The sequence below is a fragment of the Aythya fuligula genome, chromosome 7, assembly GCF_009819795.1.
Source record: "Aythya fuligula isolate bAytFul2 chromosome 7, bAytFul2.pri, whole genome shotgun sequence".
Lineage (NCBI taxonomy): Eukaryota > Metazoa > Chordata > Aves > Anseriformes > Anatidae > Aythya > Aythya fuligula.
Window position 1 is genome coordinate 26,657,146 of NC_045565.1, and position 20,290 is coordinate 26,677,435.

The following is a 20,290-nucleotide window of genomic DNA, read 5'->3' on the forward strand; positions in this document are numbered from 1 at the left end:
TGTGTGTCTTGTAGCTGATGTTTGAAGAAGGTTTTATCTGATAGTGTCTAATACTCCGATTTTTATGGAGGCTAGTAGAAAGACTTTTAAGATGTAAGTAAATTAAGCAATGGTACTAACATGGGCCAGTTAACACCCTCCTGGATCATTCCCAGACAGTCTGGGACTTAGTACAAGCTAAAGACTATTTCCAGCACCCAATTTATCTGCAGCCACTCTATTCTGTTTTGCAGGCTGAAAGAGTTCAGGTCTGTGGAGATGCCAGACCATGCCAGCTGGCCTGTGTGGTCTCACCTCCACTGGAGTCAGAGAAAGCCTGAGGACTGTTTGCGTTTTTGTACAACACTGGATACATTCCCAGCTTCATTCTCATCAGTCTTCTGACAATCCAGTTTCCCTACACCTGTGCTGTCCTCTGGAAAGCATATATTGAGAGCACTGGTGAACGAGCCAAGACAGACAGGAGGGACCAGGGTGCACCTGAAGTGTGTCCCTTCAGGTGTGAGCTAGACACTGCCAAAGACCTGGGGTCTCCACCGTGCCAAAGCATTTTCCTCACAAAACTGCATGCTGTTCCAAGCACTGCTGTCAGGTGGACAGCATGGATATTGTGCTGGAGGGTGAGCTGTCTGGGGAGTACCTACAGTCACTGATGGACCCCAAAGGATTGCTGGGGTAAGACTATTTATGTCAGTGGACTTATGTGTGGATGCCTCAGACCACTACTTATTTCCTTTGCTGCACCTGTGGCCAAGCATACAGCAAGTCCAGCCTCAGAGCAGGATGCCATTGGTGAGATGGTACACCACAGCCTGGCCCCAGAGAAGTGGTAAATGCAATCTCTTACAGCAGTCAGGGATGTTTTCAGGGGTCCTTGCCCCTCCATCAGAAGCACTGAAATTGTATCCAAGGCACCACCAAAATATGGATACAGGGAACCAGACTGAGGTTGGCAGAATCAGGTATATTAAAAATAAAAATAAATAATAATAATAATAATACTTAAAAAAAATAAGTAGATTAGTGGTGGCAGTGCTTTAATTTTCAAGCTTTTTTCATCTAAAGGGAGCTCAGATGGTTTTGCCTTTTGTTTTGGCTTTTTCTGTTACTCACACAGATGCTGCAAACTATGATCATCTCCATAGTGCCCCTATGCCTGGGTGAAAGGCAAAAGCTGTTTAACAGCAACACATGCAGAGCCCATTAGAATGAAAATGAGGTGTGCTGCATCCACCTGCCATGGTGGGGAAACACAGGCAGGAAGCTGGCAGCTACTGCTGCTGGAGTGCGGCCAGGGCGCTGGGGTTACACAGCATCCCTTGCAAACATTACCACGGGATCCTCTGCCACCCCCGTACAGGCAGGATTATACACGTTGCACACGAAAGGAAACACTTCATCCTAACCTACCTCCCGCTCCCAGCTCCTTCACAGATGAGTGCCCCAAAGCTCCCTGCAGACACCCTGGGTCAGCGCCACGTTGAATACCTACTGAGCTAACACTGTTGCTTCAGCTGAGCACAGATAAACCTGTCGTGCATCCAGCTCCTGCTGGGCCCAGCTTCATTAAGTGCTGTGATGGGGGTGCAGCCACAACACAAGCTAGCACAGTGCTGCCAGGGTGCCCAGCAGCAAGGTGGGAGTGTGACCTCCCCAAACACACTACCACCCAGGGCTCTTTGGGCAGGACAGCAGCAGCAGCACATTTCCCTACAGCTCCCTGGAAACATTTCTACACCAACACGCTCAGCAAGTAAATCCATCCTTAGTATTAATAGTTCATACTACCACAGAGGGCAGAAACATACATACTTTTATATATATATATATATATATGTGTGCCTAGGCACATGTATAATAAAAAGCACAAATAATAATAATGCCTTGATAAATGTAGGTATGAAACATCCTTGTATTAAAAGAGCAGGAAAATTGATGCTTGCTGTGTGAGTTTTTATATCAGCAGCTTTTTCTTAGCAAATGGGTCTCTTTAAACCAGTGTCAGCCTCAATTCAATCTGTATGAAAAGACCAGAGTTCCTACAAGGCAATTTCTGTTACCACGACTATGTAAGAGAGAGGCTAGCTGAGCTGGGAAGAAAGGGGAAAGTCCTTCAAAATGGAGATAACAAGTATTCCTCTGTCAATTAACTGATTAAAAAGCTCCTGATGAGCCCATAAAACCACGTCTCAATTAACTAGGTCTGAACCCCACAGTGAGGTGCTTATGACGTCCATGTTAATTCTAAATGGGGTGACTGTTATGCCTTAATACAATCTATACCAACAAGAATTCATAATGATCAGACTTATTTCTAAATGTTACCAGACTCCCAGTACTAAAAGCTGAAAGGCAGGCAAAGGGTTTGTGCCAGGCAGCCAGAAATCTTCTGGCTTTATAGCTGCAGACACCCCAGAGGAGAGGAGCCCAAGTTCCCCTTTCTCCCAGGAAGTTGTATGGGCCAACAAGAAGTCACGCCGGCATCCCTGTCCCTCTTATTAGCATTCTGCTTGCTGTCTTGCAGAAGCTGTGACAGTAGTTGGAGCATTCAGGCAGCTGGATCCCCCTGCTTCTGCTAGCCCAGGAGCAGAGTTAAGGGCAGGCAGAAAGCAAGCCAGGCAACTCACCCTGCTTAACCCAAGCCCCAGCCCAATGGCTCCAGGTTACCTCCACAAAACAGGCTGGAGAGCCACAGGGCTCAAGTTAACTTGGTAACTTTGATGCCACGACTATTGCTCCAGCCTGGAAACCTGTCCCCTATTTCTCTGCCTGATTTCATTCTGCTTGGCTCATGTCAGAGCCGTTCTGTCACTACTCGTGAGAAAGGTCCGGGTCACGGGGAGGAGACAAGGACTGCCTCATTTTAACACCTTGGTGACAAGGGGTGAAAAAACATTTTTGATCCCTGCACGGAGGCACCTCGGAGATGAAGTCCTGAGCCAGCCAACATCTCACCACCAGCACGGCATGGGGCCAAGCCCTGGGCTGACATGGGCCCAAGGGCCAGGAGGAAGGGGAGCAGCAGCAGCAGGAGTTTTCCCAGGCCCCCTTCCCTCCCATCAGAGCCTCCCTAGCTCCTAGCAGGGGTTACCCTGGGGTGCAGGTGGGGTGCAAGGGATGGGTCTCCCCCAGACCGGCCTTTCCCCTCCCCGCCGTGGGTGGTAGTAGTGGTTTATCCCTCTCTGCCTCCAGGGTGATGGAGACGGGGGTTGGAGGGGGCTGTGCTCAGCGGGCGGGCGGCGGAAAGTTTTTTGCTCCAGAAGAATGGTCCTTTTGAGGCACTTCTGCCCCACTGCACACTGCTAAGCGAAGCCAATCCGCGGCGCCCGGGAACTGAGCAAAATCCCCCCTAAAGAAGAAAAACCCAGCAGCCCCCTCCTCCTCTTCCTCCATCCCACCCCACCCGGAAAAAAAAAAAAAAAAAAAAAAAAAAGAAAAAAAAAAATATAAAAATAAAAAAAAAAAAGGGATGGGGGGGGGAAAAAAGTCAAAACCCAGCCCCGCCGCCCCCAGCCCCGCCGAGCTGGTACTCACGCTGCTGTTGTGGCCGGACCAGTGCACCATGGCTTGGTTGTGCGCCGAGTCGCCGGTGAGGGCGAAGGTGGTGCTGCCCAGCCGCAGCTCCTCCAGCCCGAAGCGGGCGGCGCCGGAGCCCCCCGGCTCCCTCCCCGCGGCTCCGCCTGGCCCCGCGGTACCCCGGGGGCTGCGGCCCCGCCGCCGCCGGCCCGAGCCCCGGCCCCGGCGGCGATGGTCCCCCGCAGGAGCCGCCGCCTCTCCGGGCCGGCTCTCCCCGGCCACTTTCTCGGGCTCCCTCGTCAAGGTCCGGGTCTCCCAGCCGCTGATTTTGGCCCCCGAGAGGACAGGGTCGAAGGGCGCTTGCAGCCCGGCATCCTCCGCATCCATCCCGGCCCCTTGCCCTCTCTCACCTCCCTTCTCCCCCGGGAACCTCCTCTGCTCCTTTTCTCCTCTGTCGGTCCTCAAATGCATTAGTAATCCCTGCTGCGGATGTTGATGCTGCGGCTTCACCTGGGAATGGCAGGATCTGCAAGTTATTTCTGCACCGGTAAAGCCAAAAGTGAAGAGGAAAAGCCATGTCCAGTACAGGAGAGCAACGTGCCAGGCTGGGTACCAGCCAGCAACTTTTTCCATCGCTGCTGACTGCTGATGAGTGCGAGGGAGAAAGAGCAGGAAGGAGCGAGCGAGCAGGGTGCTGCTGATTTACCCACCGCGAGGTAAACACAGCAAGAACTCCATAAAGTTTCAGACTCTGCTGTGTTTGATGCAGCCAGGGGGAGGGAGACTGTTTTCTTCTCCCTGATTTTTTTTCTTGTTTTCTTTTTCTTCTTTTGTACTTTTTTCTTTTTCTCTCTCTCTCTCTTTTTTTTTTTTTTCCTTCTCTCTTTTTTTTTTTCTTTTTCTTTCTTTCTTTCTTTTTTTTTTTTTTTTTTTTCCTCAAGACTGGCGTTGCTGATCAGGCTTTTGATGGAAGGGAAAGCCACAACCACACGGGGGAGGAGCTGAATTGAAGTCAGAGAGAGAGGGAGAGAGAGAGGAGCAAATCCCGGCTGGTGATTCCTCCCGGCTGCCTCTGTGGAAGTCGCAGCTCGCTCCTCTCCCGCTCGCTCTCTCTCTGCTCGCTCTCACTTGGCCGCTTGTGCATCACACTCCTCCTGCAGCCACCCCATCAGGACGCCCCGCGTGTGTTTCTTGAGCGATTGGCTGCTCGCTGCCTCTCTCTGACATGCACAGCGCACACACACACTCCAGGAGGACTTATTCCAACTTTTACACTCACGCACACATCTGATTACCATCAGTTCAAAGCCCTAAGACCCGCTCCCAAGCCCTGATGTATTAAAATCACCACCCAGGGATGGGGAGCAAACGTGTAAAGTGAAGCAGCAATGCATGCACATGTGTATACATGCATGTATAGTCCTCCAAGGGGAAATATTTTAATTTGATTAATTAAATGGTCTCAAATGTCTGAGCAGGCTCTGAAATGCCTTCTTTTTTTCTCTCTGCCTGTGACTGATGTAAATACACTGGAGTTGCTCGGAACAGTCACCTGTGCTTGATTTCACAAGAGGGAAGTCACATTTCAACCTCTCCACTCCTTCCTCTGCCACTGCTTTGCTGTTCCGTCACTTACAGTAGCTGCCAATGTTTAGATAAATCACTCAGGCGCAGCAGAGATGTACTTAAATAAATGCTGATAGGGACAGGGACAAGCTTTTGCAAATTAAATGACAGCGGTTGAGATGGGAAGTGGGGAAGGGAGGGCTTCTCCATCGGTGGTTTATCAGCAAAAAAATCTTTGCTGCTCTAGCTGCCTCTCAAGGATCAGCAATTTCTTCCCCAGGAGCTGAGCTCTCCCTCTCACTAGATATCTTCTCCAGGGTGTTGTTACAAGTGGTAGCCAGAGCAGATCACCGAATCCAGACTGCAGGGATTGGTCTGCTCCAGGCCTTGGGAGCACTGGTCCATTACTGCGGGCAGTGCTGTGGGTGCCTGCCCACACCGCAGGACAGGGGCCTGAGTTTTAAAGGAAACATGTCAGTGACCATGCTCTCTAAGACTGGAAATCTGGAAAGGCTCTTCCACTGGAATTTTATTTGATCCCCATCTGGCTGTCCTCACTCATTCCCATTTGATTTTCAGAAGAGTTTATTTCTTAATTAATGTTTTTAATGTTTCCTTCCTGACATGCAAGACTTTATTATGTTTTTTGGCAGGGCATTTCAGAAAGAGATTTACAGATTTGTTCCACATTCTTCTAGAGATTTTGCTCAAATGCTCACTGGTGACATGTCTTGGGATATTAGCACAAGATCACAAAGGGAGACTTACAATAATTGAGGCTGGGCATAACTTCATGCTGCTTACAACAATGATGGATTGTCTGCAGTGTAACCATCAGACCTCAGCTAAATCTACTCTAAACCAATTAACTGCATACCTGTTTCCATATCTCCCAGCTAAATGGTTACTATTAGTTACAGCCTGTTGGTAATAATAATTAACACTTTGTACTTAAACAGCTCCTTTCCTTTACTAAGACCAAAGCTCTTCACAAAGGCCAGTGAATTTTACTTCTGTTGTATAATTTGGGGAAACTGTCGCAGCATGATCAGCCAGGCAACAAGGACTGCAGCTGGAGTGACTTGATTATCAACCCAATCCCTATCTTCCATAAAATGCCAGATGGATACACTAAAGAGTGACACCTTCCTAGGACAGGTCTCTTAATGAGTCTTTAATTTAAAGCAGTGAAATTCAAAGAGATGTGTGAAGAACTTGGAAGGAGGAAATGAACAAGAAGTCAGGAAATTTCTCCTGGGATTATCTTTGCTTTTAATAGAGGTCTGTATGTCAAGTACTGGCTAAGGTTAATGGAAGAAACACACCTTATATACTGTGAATATACTGTGAATATACCATACCTGCAGAGCTCTTAAGAAAATGCACACAAGGGTCAGTCACGGAGAGATAACAGTGGTTACAGCTTGAGGACTTCTTTTTCCAGCATTTCTCTTGCTGTCTGTGGATATAAGAGATATCACAGAATCACACGGAATGACAGAATGGCTGAGGTAAGAAGACACTTCTGGCGATCATCTATTCCATCGCCCTGCCAACCAGGGCCACCTAGAGAACATTGCACAGGATCACATCCAGGTGGGCTTTGAATATTTCCAGAGAAGCAGACTCCACAGCCTCTCTGGGCAACCTGTTCCAGTGTCCTCTCACCCTCATGGTAAAGAAATTTTTCCCCCCATACTCAGATGGAACTTCCTGTGTTTCAGTTTGTGCCCGTTGCTTCTCGTCCCACTGCTGGGCACCAGCAAAAAGAGTCCAGCCCTGTTGTCTTGACACTCTCCCTTAAGATACTTGTACACATAGATAAGATCCCCTCAAAGCCTTCTGTTCTGCAAGGCCGAACGGGCCCAGCTCTCTCAGTATTTCCTCATAAGAGATGCTCCAGTCCCCTGATCATCTTTGTAGCCCTCCCCTGGACTCTCCAGGAGCTCCATGTCTCTCTTGTACTGGATCTAGCCTCATGAGGGCTGAGTAGAGTGGGAGGACAAGTAATGAGACTGAACCCAGTACTGACCCATGGGGAGACACCACTTGCTGCAGGCCTCCAACAAGACTGTGCTGTTGATAACAGTATGATCCTTTTCCTAATCCCTCTTTCCAGGAATCATCAGTTTAGGCAATTCCAGTAGCATCATTTGCACCCTATAGTCCATAGGTATAGAGGACCTCTCTTCCCTAAATTTGTTTAATCCTTATTTATACTCTTGGTCTCCAGGGCATGATGTTGTCATCTGTTTTACAATCTGATTGCGTGTACTTCTGAATGCTCATGGTATGCACTTATCTGAGAGAGACATTTTGAATTGCCATAATCTAATCTTGTTGCCAGCCATCTTTCTGCCATAGATGATGTGATGATTGAGTCATCAGAGATATGAACCCAGAATCTTTTGCACACAAGAATAATCCCCTGTCATTTGATGTAAGGGATAATGCTCTGAGTTGGGAGCTACAGTAGGCCCCTATGCTGTTATCAGAGGGGGCTGAATTCATACACTGAGCCAAAGGAAAGCACTGGTGTGTAGTGACCCGGCTCTGTGGCCATGTCCACAAGGAAGGAAAGGCTGCACAGACATGAGAAGGTTTGGCAAAGTTCTCACTTTTGGGGTCAGAAATAACAGGCAGGAATCTAGTTAAGGGAGTAGATACTAGTTCTGGGTAGCTGATGCAGTGGAGCAAATATCTTCCTAAGGACTTATATAGTGTTGTGTAGAGATGCTGGAACAGAAGGAAACATGACTGAATACACACATCTTCAATTAGGAATGGGCAGATTCAGAGACAGGTAGAAGTATAGTCTTGGTCAAGGACATAAATCTGTACAAAAGCCTTGTGAAATCAGAACATGTGAAATTGCAGCCCCAAAACACTTCCTGGTTCCACAGGATTCCTGTTTTCTGAAAGGTGTTAGGTGATAGACCTCTACACATCAGAAGCACCTCAGGGACTGTGCAAATGCCTAAGCTTTGATGGAGAAGAAAGAGAAAAAGAGAAATGAAAGATAGAGAGTAAGAAACAGAATTGGGTAGGCTGAACCAGCTGAGTTTTTAATATAGGGCAGGGACATAACATAATCTTGTTTATCCTGCTCTCAAATATATTTTAGGTTAAGCAGTAAAATACGTCTGTAGTAAATATTTGTATAATCAGGATTTTGTAAATCTACACCCATTTTAAATCATCAGTTTTCTCTGTAAAGACTGTGTAATGAAGGGATCCCAAGAAGAACACTGCTCCATTGATTCCTGTCAAGCCACGGTGAGTGAAGAATACTGTAGTTAGACATTACGCATAATTTCTCCAAAAGGAATCTGTGTTTGGGAAAAAAATGACTCTAAACTGTAAATATCACAGACTTTTTTTTTTTTTTTTTTTTTCTAAATAGGTTCTGGATGCTTCATTTTCTAAATAAAAGAGTGATTAATTATATGCATCATTTCCAAGTGCCTCTTATTTCACTGAATAAATGGAAATTATTTATCTACATGGCTTATTTTGTAGCAATATTTATATAGATGGCACATAGGTATTATCAGAACACAGTCCTAGGCCTTCATGTAGGGACAATGTATCTGGCAAAGAAAAAATATTTGAAAAAATCTGGAACTGAAATAACATAAAATCTGTATCTTCTTGCAAATGAATTTCATTTACCTCACTCCAATTATTTTTGGAAAGGTGACTGCACTATTTATTTTTAACACTAATAATTCCTCTAAATTAATTAACATGAAAGCTCTCCTTTGTTATTCTAGACAATGAAGCCCCAAACCAGTGCCATCCCAAAATTAAGCTGCTGCAGCTTTTAACAGGGGCTCCCATTCATCTGCAAATGTGATGCAATTTTGCTTTAGTTGCCATAAATATTAACAGCAAGGGCTTTTTGTTCTTTTACTCCCTCTTGCTGCAGCCTGTTGCAAAGACTGAGGTTTAAAGTAATCTCAAAAAGTGCAAGACTTTGCTACTTTATAATTTAAAGAGCCATTTTGCTTTGCTAAATCCTCAGATGGAATTTTCAGATAGCAATTTATCTGGCAAGGAGAGCTGGGTGGCAAGCAGATTTGATCAATGTTACTGCCTCTAACTCCAGGAAGGTACTCAGCACCCACACCTGGTGCTAGGTTTCCTTAAAGCACTGTTATACTCAAATTTCTAGTGCTGCTTATCAGCCAGCAGCTCTTTCTGGAGACAATAGGAGTTGTCTGGATCTTTCTCCTCTGGAAAATCTCTTGTTGACCCTTTGATCCACTTCAGGATCCAAAAGAATCATCCCCTCCCATTGCAGTCAGCAAAGTCCATGGTGCAAACTCCCCCTTTGCTCTTTGGGTCCAGTCCTTCTTCCTGCATTTCCTGTGGAGACTTCATGGGTCAGCTTTCCACAACAATTTCAGTGATAAACCAAGGGTGGATTTGCCATGGGAGGAAGGGAGCCTGTGACTCTCCCCAAAATGAGTTTTTACTACCAGATAAGTACTGAAGCAATACTCATGTGTCTGCACAACTACAATACCCATACTGAAGCTGAATTCAGCCCTCTTTGCTACTATGTTTTTATGTCCTGTGATTTAATCCCACCTATGCCATTTCTTCTCTAGTGACATCTGCTCCTCTGGGCTGGCCTTGCATTTCAGTTTTCTGGTGATCATCTCCCTCTATGATCTGAAGATACCAACCTATTCCCACCCTACACTCCTGAGTGCTTTTCCAATGTTAGGTATTACAATGGAGTTTATGAGACAAAATCACGTCATCGATACCAGGCCACAGAAGATAGTGGGTGAGGAAATCTTCTGCTTGAAATTCCCAACTGCCTTGATCAGATTTTGCAGCCTCAGAAACCTGGAAAGCTGCCCTCCTGGGTTTCATAGTTTAGTTGAGTGTAGAATTGCAAGGATTGCACTTATACCAGGACTACACAAACTCAGCAAGTGCTCTGAGCTTACAGCTAAAGAAAAACTGAGCTGGAGCTTAGAGCTCAAATAAGCTTTATTGTAACAACTTTTAAACGAGTAAGAATTGGTAGAAAGAGGGAGCCTGAGGTGTACCTCATGGTGAAGTCATTCACCACTACCAGTATGACTGATAACCACAGGGATGACCTAGCAGTCGTCACATTTCATCCTGACTGTTTTAAAGCAACCCAATAATACCCAGAAGGTTTTTGCTATCAATAAGTGAAATGTATGCTGTGGACATTTCCAACCACATGAAAGGCAAGAAAGTAACCAGGAAAAATGAAAACTGCTTTAGCAAATACAAATAATGCTTAACTAACATGATTGTCTTCTCTTATTAAATACTTGACTATTATAATGCCATTTCCCATGGCAGTATCAGGGTAGCTTGAGGAAGTTGGGTGATTGATAAATGGTTTGAAAATTGTCTGGACCACTAGTCTCAAGGCTGAGAATCAACTGACTGGAAAGAGCCTGGGGGTTGCACTGGAGGCCAAGTAGCCAACGCTGTTCTCTCTCTTTGCAAATAAGGCGAACTGCATATTCCATTGCCTTTGGAAGAGCATCATTAGGGGACCAAAAAAAATCAAAATAATCCAGTGCACTGGGAAGGCTGAACATGGAGTACTATTTCTAGTTTGGGCCCCCTTCAAAAGGGACATGGAAGTCTAACAACTGGAGAGCTACCAAGGCAGTGAGCACCCAACCTATAATGAGAGGTTGAGAGCTGGTCTTCTAGCTGGGAGAAGAAGTGGCTAAGTTGCAATCAAATATCAGCCTACAGATACTTGAGAGGGAGTTACAAAGACAAAGAAGACAAACTCTTCTTGGTTGTACCAGGCAGTAAAACAAAGAAGCAACCACAAGTTAGTGTTCAAAAGTTCAGACTGAAAATTAGCAAAAACTCACCCAAGAAGATAGTGCCACTCCAGGACAGGTTATCTAGATTGTAGCAGCTATATCACTGCAGGTTTTCAAGGAAGACAAAACTCAGCAAGACAACTATGGGCAACTTAATCTAGAACTGATAGTACTCTGACTTTGATTGGTAGTTTGGTCTCTACAAAGCAACATTTCTTTGAATATTTGAATCTATGATAGGTAAAGAGCTCAATAAGAAGATACATTTATAGCTAAAATCAGGAATAAATCCCATCTCTCCCCAGGATAAAGTCAGTAACCTGCTTCTGACCTGCTGAACCAATGATAAATGATTCAACGTGAATTCAGATACCAATATATGAAGAAGTTCTGATTCCTCCAGAGACTGGTCTAGTTCTCCTTTCACTATATGCCTATATCTGCAGTATTAGTTTAACACAGTAAAGGGGACTCAAACAGTTTCACCCTTTCCTGTCCCATCCCATCTACGTTGACAGTATTGCTGACAAATTTCTTCAGATTCTTACAGGACTCCCAGTATTTGTACGAATGGGGTAAACAGCAGTTCTAGGTCTAATATAGTGCTACTACTGGTGGTGGTATCCAATGGCAAACAAACATCATAGACTGTTTCTCTGTAACATCCTACATTTGGCCTTATTAAAAAAACTTGGGCTTTTCTCTGCTGTCTCTTTTTGTTCTACCAGTCTATATATCCATTCTATATCTGGCACTTAGTATGGTCCTTTCTTTTCTTTTCCTTGGCTGAAGATGCAAACCTTCCTTTTCATTATCAGAATAGTGTTTTTGCAGCTATTCAAAATCAGCTGAAAGTTACTTAGCTGTGTCCATTGAATCATATTTGTTTCCTCATCGTTTAGGCCTCTCCAGTTCCTCAAGTGAATCATGGCTATTAGATGCCCCTGATTGTCTTGCAGCCTTGCAAATCTGCAATTTGAAGCATGCTGATCAAGTGCAAATACTAGTTTCCTGTGAACAATAAATATCACTCAAAGTATCTTCAATAGACTCAGAATACTTCAGTAACATAAATCTTCTTAAAAGCCTAACAGGCATAAAAATCATTTGTATTTTCTCCTTTTTGCAGAGATTACTGAACTTTAGTCATCACTGGGGAAGTTCACCTGACATTCTATCAGCTCTGAGTTTATCTGTATCGACAGGACAATAAAAATTCTTGTCTATCACTCTACGGCTGTCACCTTTGGCTTCCTCCCTTGGTTGTGGAACAATTTAATGGAGGTAAGAGAATAATGATGAAGAGAAAAAGATTACAAACTTAATGGCCTGTGAATGCTGTTTATAGTTTGTCATCATTACAGATGATATTTTCTTGCTCATGCTCCCTGCTTGATTCCTCATAGCCAGAAGTGTTGACAAAGTAGAAGTTTGAACTACAACTAAACAAAATATTCAACTAGAAGATAGAGAAGACAGAAGGAAGAAAAAAAAAAAAAAAAAAAAAAAAAAACAACTATTCTTCTAGCCTACCTTGTCATTACAAGAAAAAAATTAAAATGCACTCACTCACAAGAACAGCAAAAAAAGTACAACAACAACAAAAACACCTTTTGAGATTGATTGAAGATGTGAGCTTTTTCACTGACAGTATATTAGTTCAGAACCAAAAAAAATGAGCAAGCAAAAATTCCTGATAGGCAACTCTGTCTTGCTTCATTGATGCATCATTTCATAAGTCATGGTCAGAAATCCTTGTTTGGAGACAGATGCTCACAGATCAACCAGTAGAGCTTTTCATATATGAACTCCCGTGGTACAAAATCAGGTGAGATAGATCTGGCCAACAGTTTTTACTTACCCAGCTCATTTTGCCTAAAATAGGTTATACAACACTCACATGAGATGTTCTGCTAGTTGATAAGCAGTGTAATACTTTGCAGCAGACATCCACTTCTGAGAATTACAATGAGTACTCAGAGATACTCTTCCCATCAGAGCAACTGTTTGGAAGGTTAATGCTTTCACAGGACCTACCTAGCCAGAAACAAATGTAAATGCAGACAGGAAAAGTTCCTCAGACTTTTACTCCCTTCAACCTGGTTGCTTTTTCAAAAGCTTCTCAGATCAGTGGTATCCATCGACTATTTTGGAGCTTGGTGAAACAGAGAAGGATTTACCCTATAATGAGAACAGAATAAATGTTTATGAGATATCAGACATAGTTCCACATTGGGTGGGAAGCTCTAGTCTTCTGACCAAAAATTCAGAAGGAAGGATTTGGAGTAGGTGGTGGAAAATCAGGATGAAATGCAGAGAAAATCTATATTTCTGTGCTGATAATTTTTTGTTGTAAACTGTCATGAATTTTGAGCTCCAAAAATTTTATACGAGAATATATATTTCAAAAAAAAAAAAAAAAAAAAAAGCCCCTTTAACCCTTAACTATGGAGAATAGTACAAAGACAAGGCTCCTTCTGGCTCAAAATCTCATCTACAGACTTGTTTCAATTCAAAATACAAAACTAAAACAGTCAGATTTAAATGTTCCATCTTAGCAGTTTGAAAATGAAGATTCCATTTTTTGACTAAAAATGGTTTTCTGGAGCTAAATTTGCCTGCATGCTAGATTTAAAATATATATATAAATTTATTTTAAATACATAAGTATACATGTATATATACAGAAAAGCAAAACAAAATACTTTTTTTGAAAGCTGAACAGAATGTTACATTCAGCTTGAAATTAATCTTCGGTTTCTAATTTTTTTCTTCTATATTTTTTATTCAGTTTGCCCAGTGAATTTAAAAATCAGTTATTCATATGACTTTAATTATCTAAGATGTTTGCCAGAATAGCTTGAAAAATATAAATAATATATATATATATATATATATATTTCTATAATTTGGTGTTCAGTTATTTCTTGCCCAGAGTTTCTAGCGCTTTATCTGAGACATCTGTGGGTGTAACACCTGGAAGATCAAGCTATATACATCTTGTACACAGGTATTTGTTTATTGTAAATAGGACCTGACAATGATTATTTATTTTAGGATTAAATATAGGGTTATTTATAAATGGAGTCTATGAAATGATTTCAAAATGAATTTAAATTATTTCCATTTTTAATGAATCCCTTAAAAAAGAAAAAAATAAAAACAAAAAAAGGAAAGAAAGAAATCCTCTCGAAATCCTCTCATCTTCAGTCAAAAAACTTTATTCTAGATAAATGATATTTATGAAATAAAGGTGTTAAAATCCAACAAATCTGACCATTTAATACATGTATCCACGTACATGTGTCAATAAATAGCACAAGCAATAGAAGAAAAACATACACTAAGCTTTTGCTGTTTTCATTGCAAGCATTCCCTGAGAATCTTTTATATATTTGCAGAAGTGTTTGCATGTGCATGTCTCTCTGTATTTAATATTCACTCATATCAAGGGTAAGAGCTTCATTTGGATATATTTTCATGTAATTAATAATAATTAGGGGCTTGTGATTTTCTTATGCCAAAACCAAAGTTTGAAGCCCTCCAAATGCACGTACTAGTCCAAGTCTAAATCACTCTGATTTTCTCCTCCATTTCAAACAATGTTACTTCAAAAGACAGTGTGCTTAACTTTTGTCTTCATTCAGTCCAAGTCATTTTTAATATTTTTAACAAGACTGCTTGATATCCTTTTGCAAATGGGTTCAGTTTTCAAGTCTGGCTGAGGCTCTGTGTATATTTCAGTTCACTTATGTCTGATTGCAGTCAGTGGGAGTCTTTTCATTGATTTCAATGGAATTTGGATCAGGTTCATTTCCAGCATAACTTACATATGTCTGCTGTCATGGAATAAGCCATCTACCACAGCAGTGGTATCCAGTGGACTCAAGCAAGTGCCTCTTCTAAGCACAGGAAATAAAAACAGTATCTCAGACCTTGCTTGGGAGAAACTTAAACATGTGCTAGTTTATTAATGGTGACTGCTCTATATAACACATCTTGAGTGTCTGCCCTTTCACTGCGCTAAGAGCTTCTTTTCTGATTCAGTCCCTCCCAGCAGTCAGCTCATTTTAATATTTAATATGGTGCTTGGCTCTCCTGCAATGTTCTCTTATCATGATTTCAAATCCTCCTTGACACACTCTGGGCATTTTGCTTCCTTGAACATCTGCTGCATGACTCTTTGAGGTGCAAACACACCATGTTTTATACAATTTGGTTCTTTTTGCAGTTACCAAAGGAGGCAAAAATAAATAAACAAGGCATGGGGCCTAGACTGCTTTCCAGTTTTGTGTTTTTGTTGTTTTTTGTTCCCCACATAGGTGCATCTCTCTGAACAATCTTATTTTGTCTTTGTTGCTATTGTTTTTGCCAGACAACATAATTATCTTGATTGGTGGGTGGCCAAGAAAGTTTTAATTAGATCCACAGGGATTTGAGCAGGACTGTGTATTTAAAAAAAAGGCAAAACAATGTTGCTAGAATTATTGTTTGTTTATATTGTGAGGTATCTTCTGTGAAATATGACAGAAATATGTGAAATATGGAATTCTTTGCAATTCCAATTCTGTACTCTCTTCTGCCTTACTTTTTCACTTGGCTGATGGGGAATAGTGAACTGGCTCTAACATCCATGTACCAAGACAATGCTGCCAAGCTGTTGCTGCTGCAGTGTCCAGCAGCTTGGCCCATGCCAAACAGATCCACCTGCTTGTGCCAGTTCAAAGGAATAGAGAAGGAATAACCATTTTTGTGGAAGGGATGAGTGATTTGGAAAAGGCAACTGGCATGGACATCAGTGAGCAACACTGAAGTCAGGGAGCGGACTGCACTGGGGAGATCTTTCTGGCTAGTTACAGTTATTATTTTTTTACTGAAAATGGCTTGTTTTTATTTATTCAGTTGTCTAAAAATATCCTGGTAATGAATTAGACTGAATAGGGGGAGGGGGACAGAAAAACGCATATTGATTTTCTAAAAGCAGGCTGGAATGCTGTTATTTTCCAATTAACGTTCAGCATTAGAGAACAATCCAGCTGGAAAGAACCAGCTAAGCAATACAAAGCTTTCTGTTCTCTGCACTTTTTCTAGTGATTTTTTTCCTCACTTAACTTCTTTAAAAAAAAAAAAATCTTAAAATTATGTTATTTCTTTGGCTGTTAGGAATTAACTTGTCATGGACTCCATTGGGGTGACTGTGAAGTATCCATGGTAGGGACACAACCCATTATGCTGAAACAGAAGGCAAACTCTTCTAGTAAAGACTGTCCCTGCTCCTGTGCTGGAGGGAAGTGTGACAGAGTAAAATCATTTGATTACAGTATTGGTGATCAGGATGCTTTTCTGTAAATGAAGACAATAAAAACAGGCCTGAGATTCCAGTGGTCTTGGTGATGAACTGTAGTCTAAATCTGTCTGAGACACCCTTTTCTACTTCTGTTTTTATTTTATTTTATTTTTTATTTTCTGTGTCAGAATGATGCCTCTTCCTTATTATGTAATATACAAAGGTTCACCAGATTTAATAGCAAACAACTAGTGAAAACAATACCATCAATCTGGCCACCTTCAAGTGTGCTTTAACAACCACTTACTGAATGACTACACCTGACATGACCACTAACATCCAACAGTATGAATCCAATAGGTAAACATGTATATGCGTGAAATTTTACATATATTTATATATATATATATTATTATTATTAACAGGCTTTTAAGATTTGTCTGAGTTATCAAGTCTTTCAAGTTCATCGTCTTGCTGTTCAAGTAGTGCCCTGTGATCTTTCATGGTCAACCCTTCCATTATGCATGGATAAACCATGATCTCAGATTTTCATGGTGGAGCTGCTGAGATTCTGGATCTTAAAAAGACTTGAAAACTCATGGAATTAGGTGTTTTGGTGCCCCTTAAAGTCTTGCTAAGTACGTACATTTCCTTTAATATTATATATTGAAACACTGTGCACTACCTCAGCTACACAGGGATTAAAGCCCAGTCTTCCCAGCCTGAACCCCATCACTTACAGATTGTGTTACACTAGTAATGTGTGCCAGCTCTCCAAAGATGGTTTGAGGCTGGGTAAATTGTCCTGTAGCTTAACTGAGTGAAGAAATAACAAGTTGGCAAAGATTATGGAATGATACAAGTACCCTTTACTATTGTGCAGAGATGGAAATTTTACCAGATACTTCTCATCTGTTTTGCATAAATTTCAATATATATGTTCTTATTTAGCAAATATTTATTTAGCTATCACTGCAGTTTTCCTTTAAGGGTCTAGCAAGGGCCCAGGGAGAGTGACAAAATCACCAGCTTCTGCTGAGAAATGATAGGCCCTACAGTCATACTGTGTGTTTAGAGTCTGCAGACAAATTTTAGGGCCTGGATTTATTTATAGTGTCTAATAGATGCTTTGATAATTATGTGCATAGGAATGGAAAACAAATTCTCCAGATTAAAAAGCATAAAGAAAGCTTGTTTGGATTAGCATGATCAACTGAAAGCATCAATTTGATTCTTGGTATATATATATAATTTACTGAACTGCAAAATAAACATACTCAACTGTTCCTCTGCTGAAGGCTCCAGCTGTAAATTTTTCATTACTTTAAAAATGTATTGCTATTAAATAGGTCTTTTAGTATTCAACAGGATTGAGTTTTAAGTAATAAAATAAAATCGTTTCTATTTCCTTTCTTAAACATTTCAGTTGGGTGAAACTTGTTCTGCCACCCATTGGGTGCTGGCAGAATTGCCCCTGCAGAACCAAGTGGGTGTTTTTTTTGATTAGCTTTGAGAGTATAAATCAATTCCTGCTGTCATGAGTGCACAGTATAAATCACAAACTGAAGCCACACCCAGGATACCTTTCACTCCTGTTCCTGCTGAATTGTATCATGGAACTCATGGCCACAGAAGGCTGCCAAAACTGAGGACGCATTCAGCATGCTTGGCCTCGCTAATAATATAGCTACTTAGAGCTGCAGTATGTATCCCTAATAGAAATTTTGCAAAGCCTTGCAAGGCAATACCTCTCAGGGCATTAACTATCGGATGTCAACATAAAAATGGGAGAACACGCAATGTTGTACCTGCATACAGCTGGGGAATTCTTACCCCTACCTTCATGGAGTTTAGTGCTGACAGTGTCGGAGCAAGTACAGAGATAATTACATCATATCCTGGTCCATCTCTCCCTGTCCTACCACTAGCTTACAGGCCATTTTCACCATTAAGGAAAATGGGTCTGCTCCCTGAAGAGCAGGAATGAATGAAGGAGTAAAGGAATGAAGCCTAGATGAGGAAAGGAGGAAGAAGACTAAATAAAGATGTCAAACAAACACAAACAAAACAAATTTCTAGCAAGTTACCTGAGCATGGCAACAGAGCCCATGATGGGAAATGAACAGTGCTCAAGGTGGTTTCTTTGGAAGTGAAAATCCATTGCACCTTCCCCACTGTGAGCTCACAAGGTATTGCATAGAACAGAGAACTCTATCTGCAGCTGGGGAAAAAATATCATGACAAAGACTGTGGGTGTTCATGGCAAGAAGGTACCATGGAACCATTATAGAAAGACACAGTGACCTAATGACACTATAACTTTTCTTTACTCAGAAAGGACACTTTGGTTGATTTCCCAGCTTCTAGTATATATGTCCAAAACATACGCTTTTGTAAAGGATTTCAGACTGATGTATCCCTTACTTTGCAAAAAGGAGGAGAAAAAAAAAAAGTAAATAAAAAAGACATTTTTCATTGTTTTTCCACTGACTAAATGCTTCTCAAGAAAAACAAATTACATTTGTGAAGTAGGTTTCTTGTTTGCTCATTTGTTTGTTTGTTTTGTGGAATGTTTCAATAGTGTTTGAGTGGCACTTTGTATTTGGAAATGGATGGTTTTTGCTGTTCAATAATCTGACATCATCATCACAGAATTAAATGTGGACACATAGATACAGGGAAATATTTTTCTATTGTATATTATGTACCAAAGTCCCAAATGATCACTGATCTGTAACTTTGCTTCTCATATACAACTGGTACTGGGTGAAGTGCTTCCTTATTTCACTTCTCAGGAGTAGCTCCCCTCAAAACACTAAGTCTACAGAAGTGTCTAATCTGAACCATTATGAAATACCACATTTTTAATTTATTATAGTAACTCTTGAAATCCTTAAGGAGTCCCAAACTGAGCACTGAACAAAGACCACAGCCCCTTCCCATAACAGTCTATACATAGGGGAGTGGAAATCTGTCTCACTTTAAACTACTGGGAGCGACATGGATGCAGCAAAAGCTTCACCTGAAAAGCTTGCAGGATTAAGCCTTTATACTACATTAACATCAGTGGTTTTCAAAACATAGCAAAAGTTATCCTCTCTTCCTCCACTGAGCATTCAGTAGGGGAAAAAATAATAAAACAAAAAAATGAGGAAGGCATTACTTTGCGCTCTTGCAATCTCTCCTGGAACTTTTTTCCTTTTCCTAACAATCTTGAAGAACTGCTTTGATCCTTCAGCCATGGGTAAACTTTGTGAAGATGTCCTGGTTTCAGCTGGGATAGAGTTAATTTTCTACATTGTAGCTGGCATGGTACTGTGTTTTGGATTAAGGATGAAAAAAATGCTGATAACTGGTGTCTGAATTGTTGCAGAGCAGTGCTTACACAAAGCCAAGGACTTTACAACTCCTCGCACCGCCCTGCCAACAAGGAGGATGGAGGTGCACCAAAAGCTGGGAAAGGACAGAGCCAGGACAGCTGACCTAAACTGACCAAAGAGATATTCCATACTGCATGGTGTCACTCTGAACAATAAAACTGGGGAGGGCACTGCTCAAGATGGGGGCTGGACATTGGTCAGAAGGTGGTGAGCAATTGCCTTGTGCGTCACTTGCTTTGTATATTGTTTTATCATTATTATTATTATTTTCCCTTCCTTTTCTGTCTTGTCTATTAAACTGTGTTTATCTCAACCCACAAGTTTTTACCCCCCCCCCCCCTTTTTTTTTTTTTTTTTTATGATTCTCTCCCCATCCCGCTGGTAGGGGCGTTAGCAGCTGTGTGGTGCTTACCTGCCTGCCAGGTTAAGCCACAACAGAAGGAAATTCATTATGTAGGAACAACTGCATGGGTTGGAGTTTCTAAGGTTGACATGAGAGCACTTTGTGTTGTTTGAAAAACTATTGAAAACCCTCATCATTTCAAGACAGTCTTTTGCAGAAATCTGAAGGAAAAAAAAAAAGTAAACCAATTTTACATATCATCAAAACTTAAAAACAGATATTTTAACTTTCAAATTTTATCAGTACCTTTTCCTTTCTAATCAATATAACAGTTGTTTGTTTGTTTGTTTGTTTTTGACAAACG

General features: G+C 41.7%; 1 protein-coding gene across 1 annotated transcript in view; it reads right to left on the bottom strand.

The window, feature by feature from the left end:
- Positions 1 to 4,350, bottom strand: part of LOC116491251 (VPS10 domain-containing receptor SorCS1-like) — a 289,913-nt gene extending 285,563 nt beyond the window's left edge. Inside the window, exon 1 of the mRNA XM_032191107.1 lies at positions 3,535 to 4,350. Within this exon, the coding sequence (XP_032046998.1) occupies positions 3,535 to 4,149 (615 nt within the window). The 5' untranslated portion in view covers positions 4,150 to 4,350. The remainder of the gene's footprint in view (positions 1 to 3,534) is intronic.
- Between the last annotated feature and the right edge of the window lie 15,940 nt (positions 4,351 to 20,290).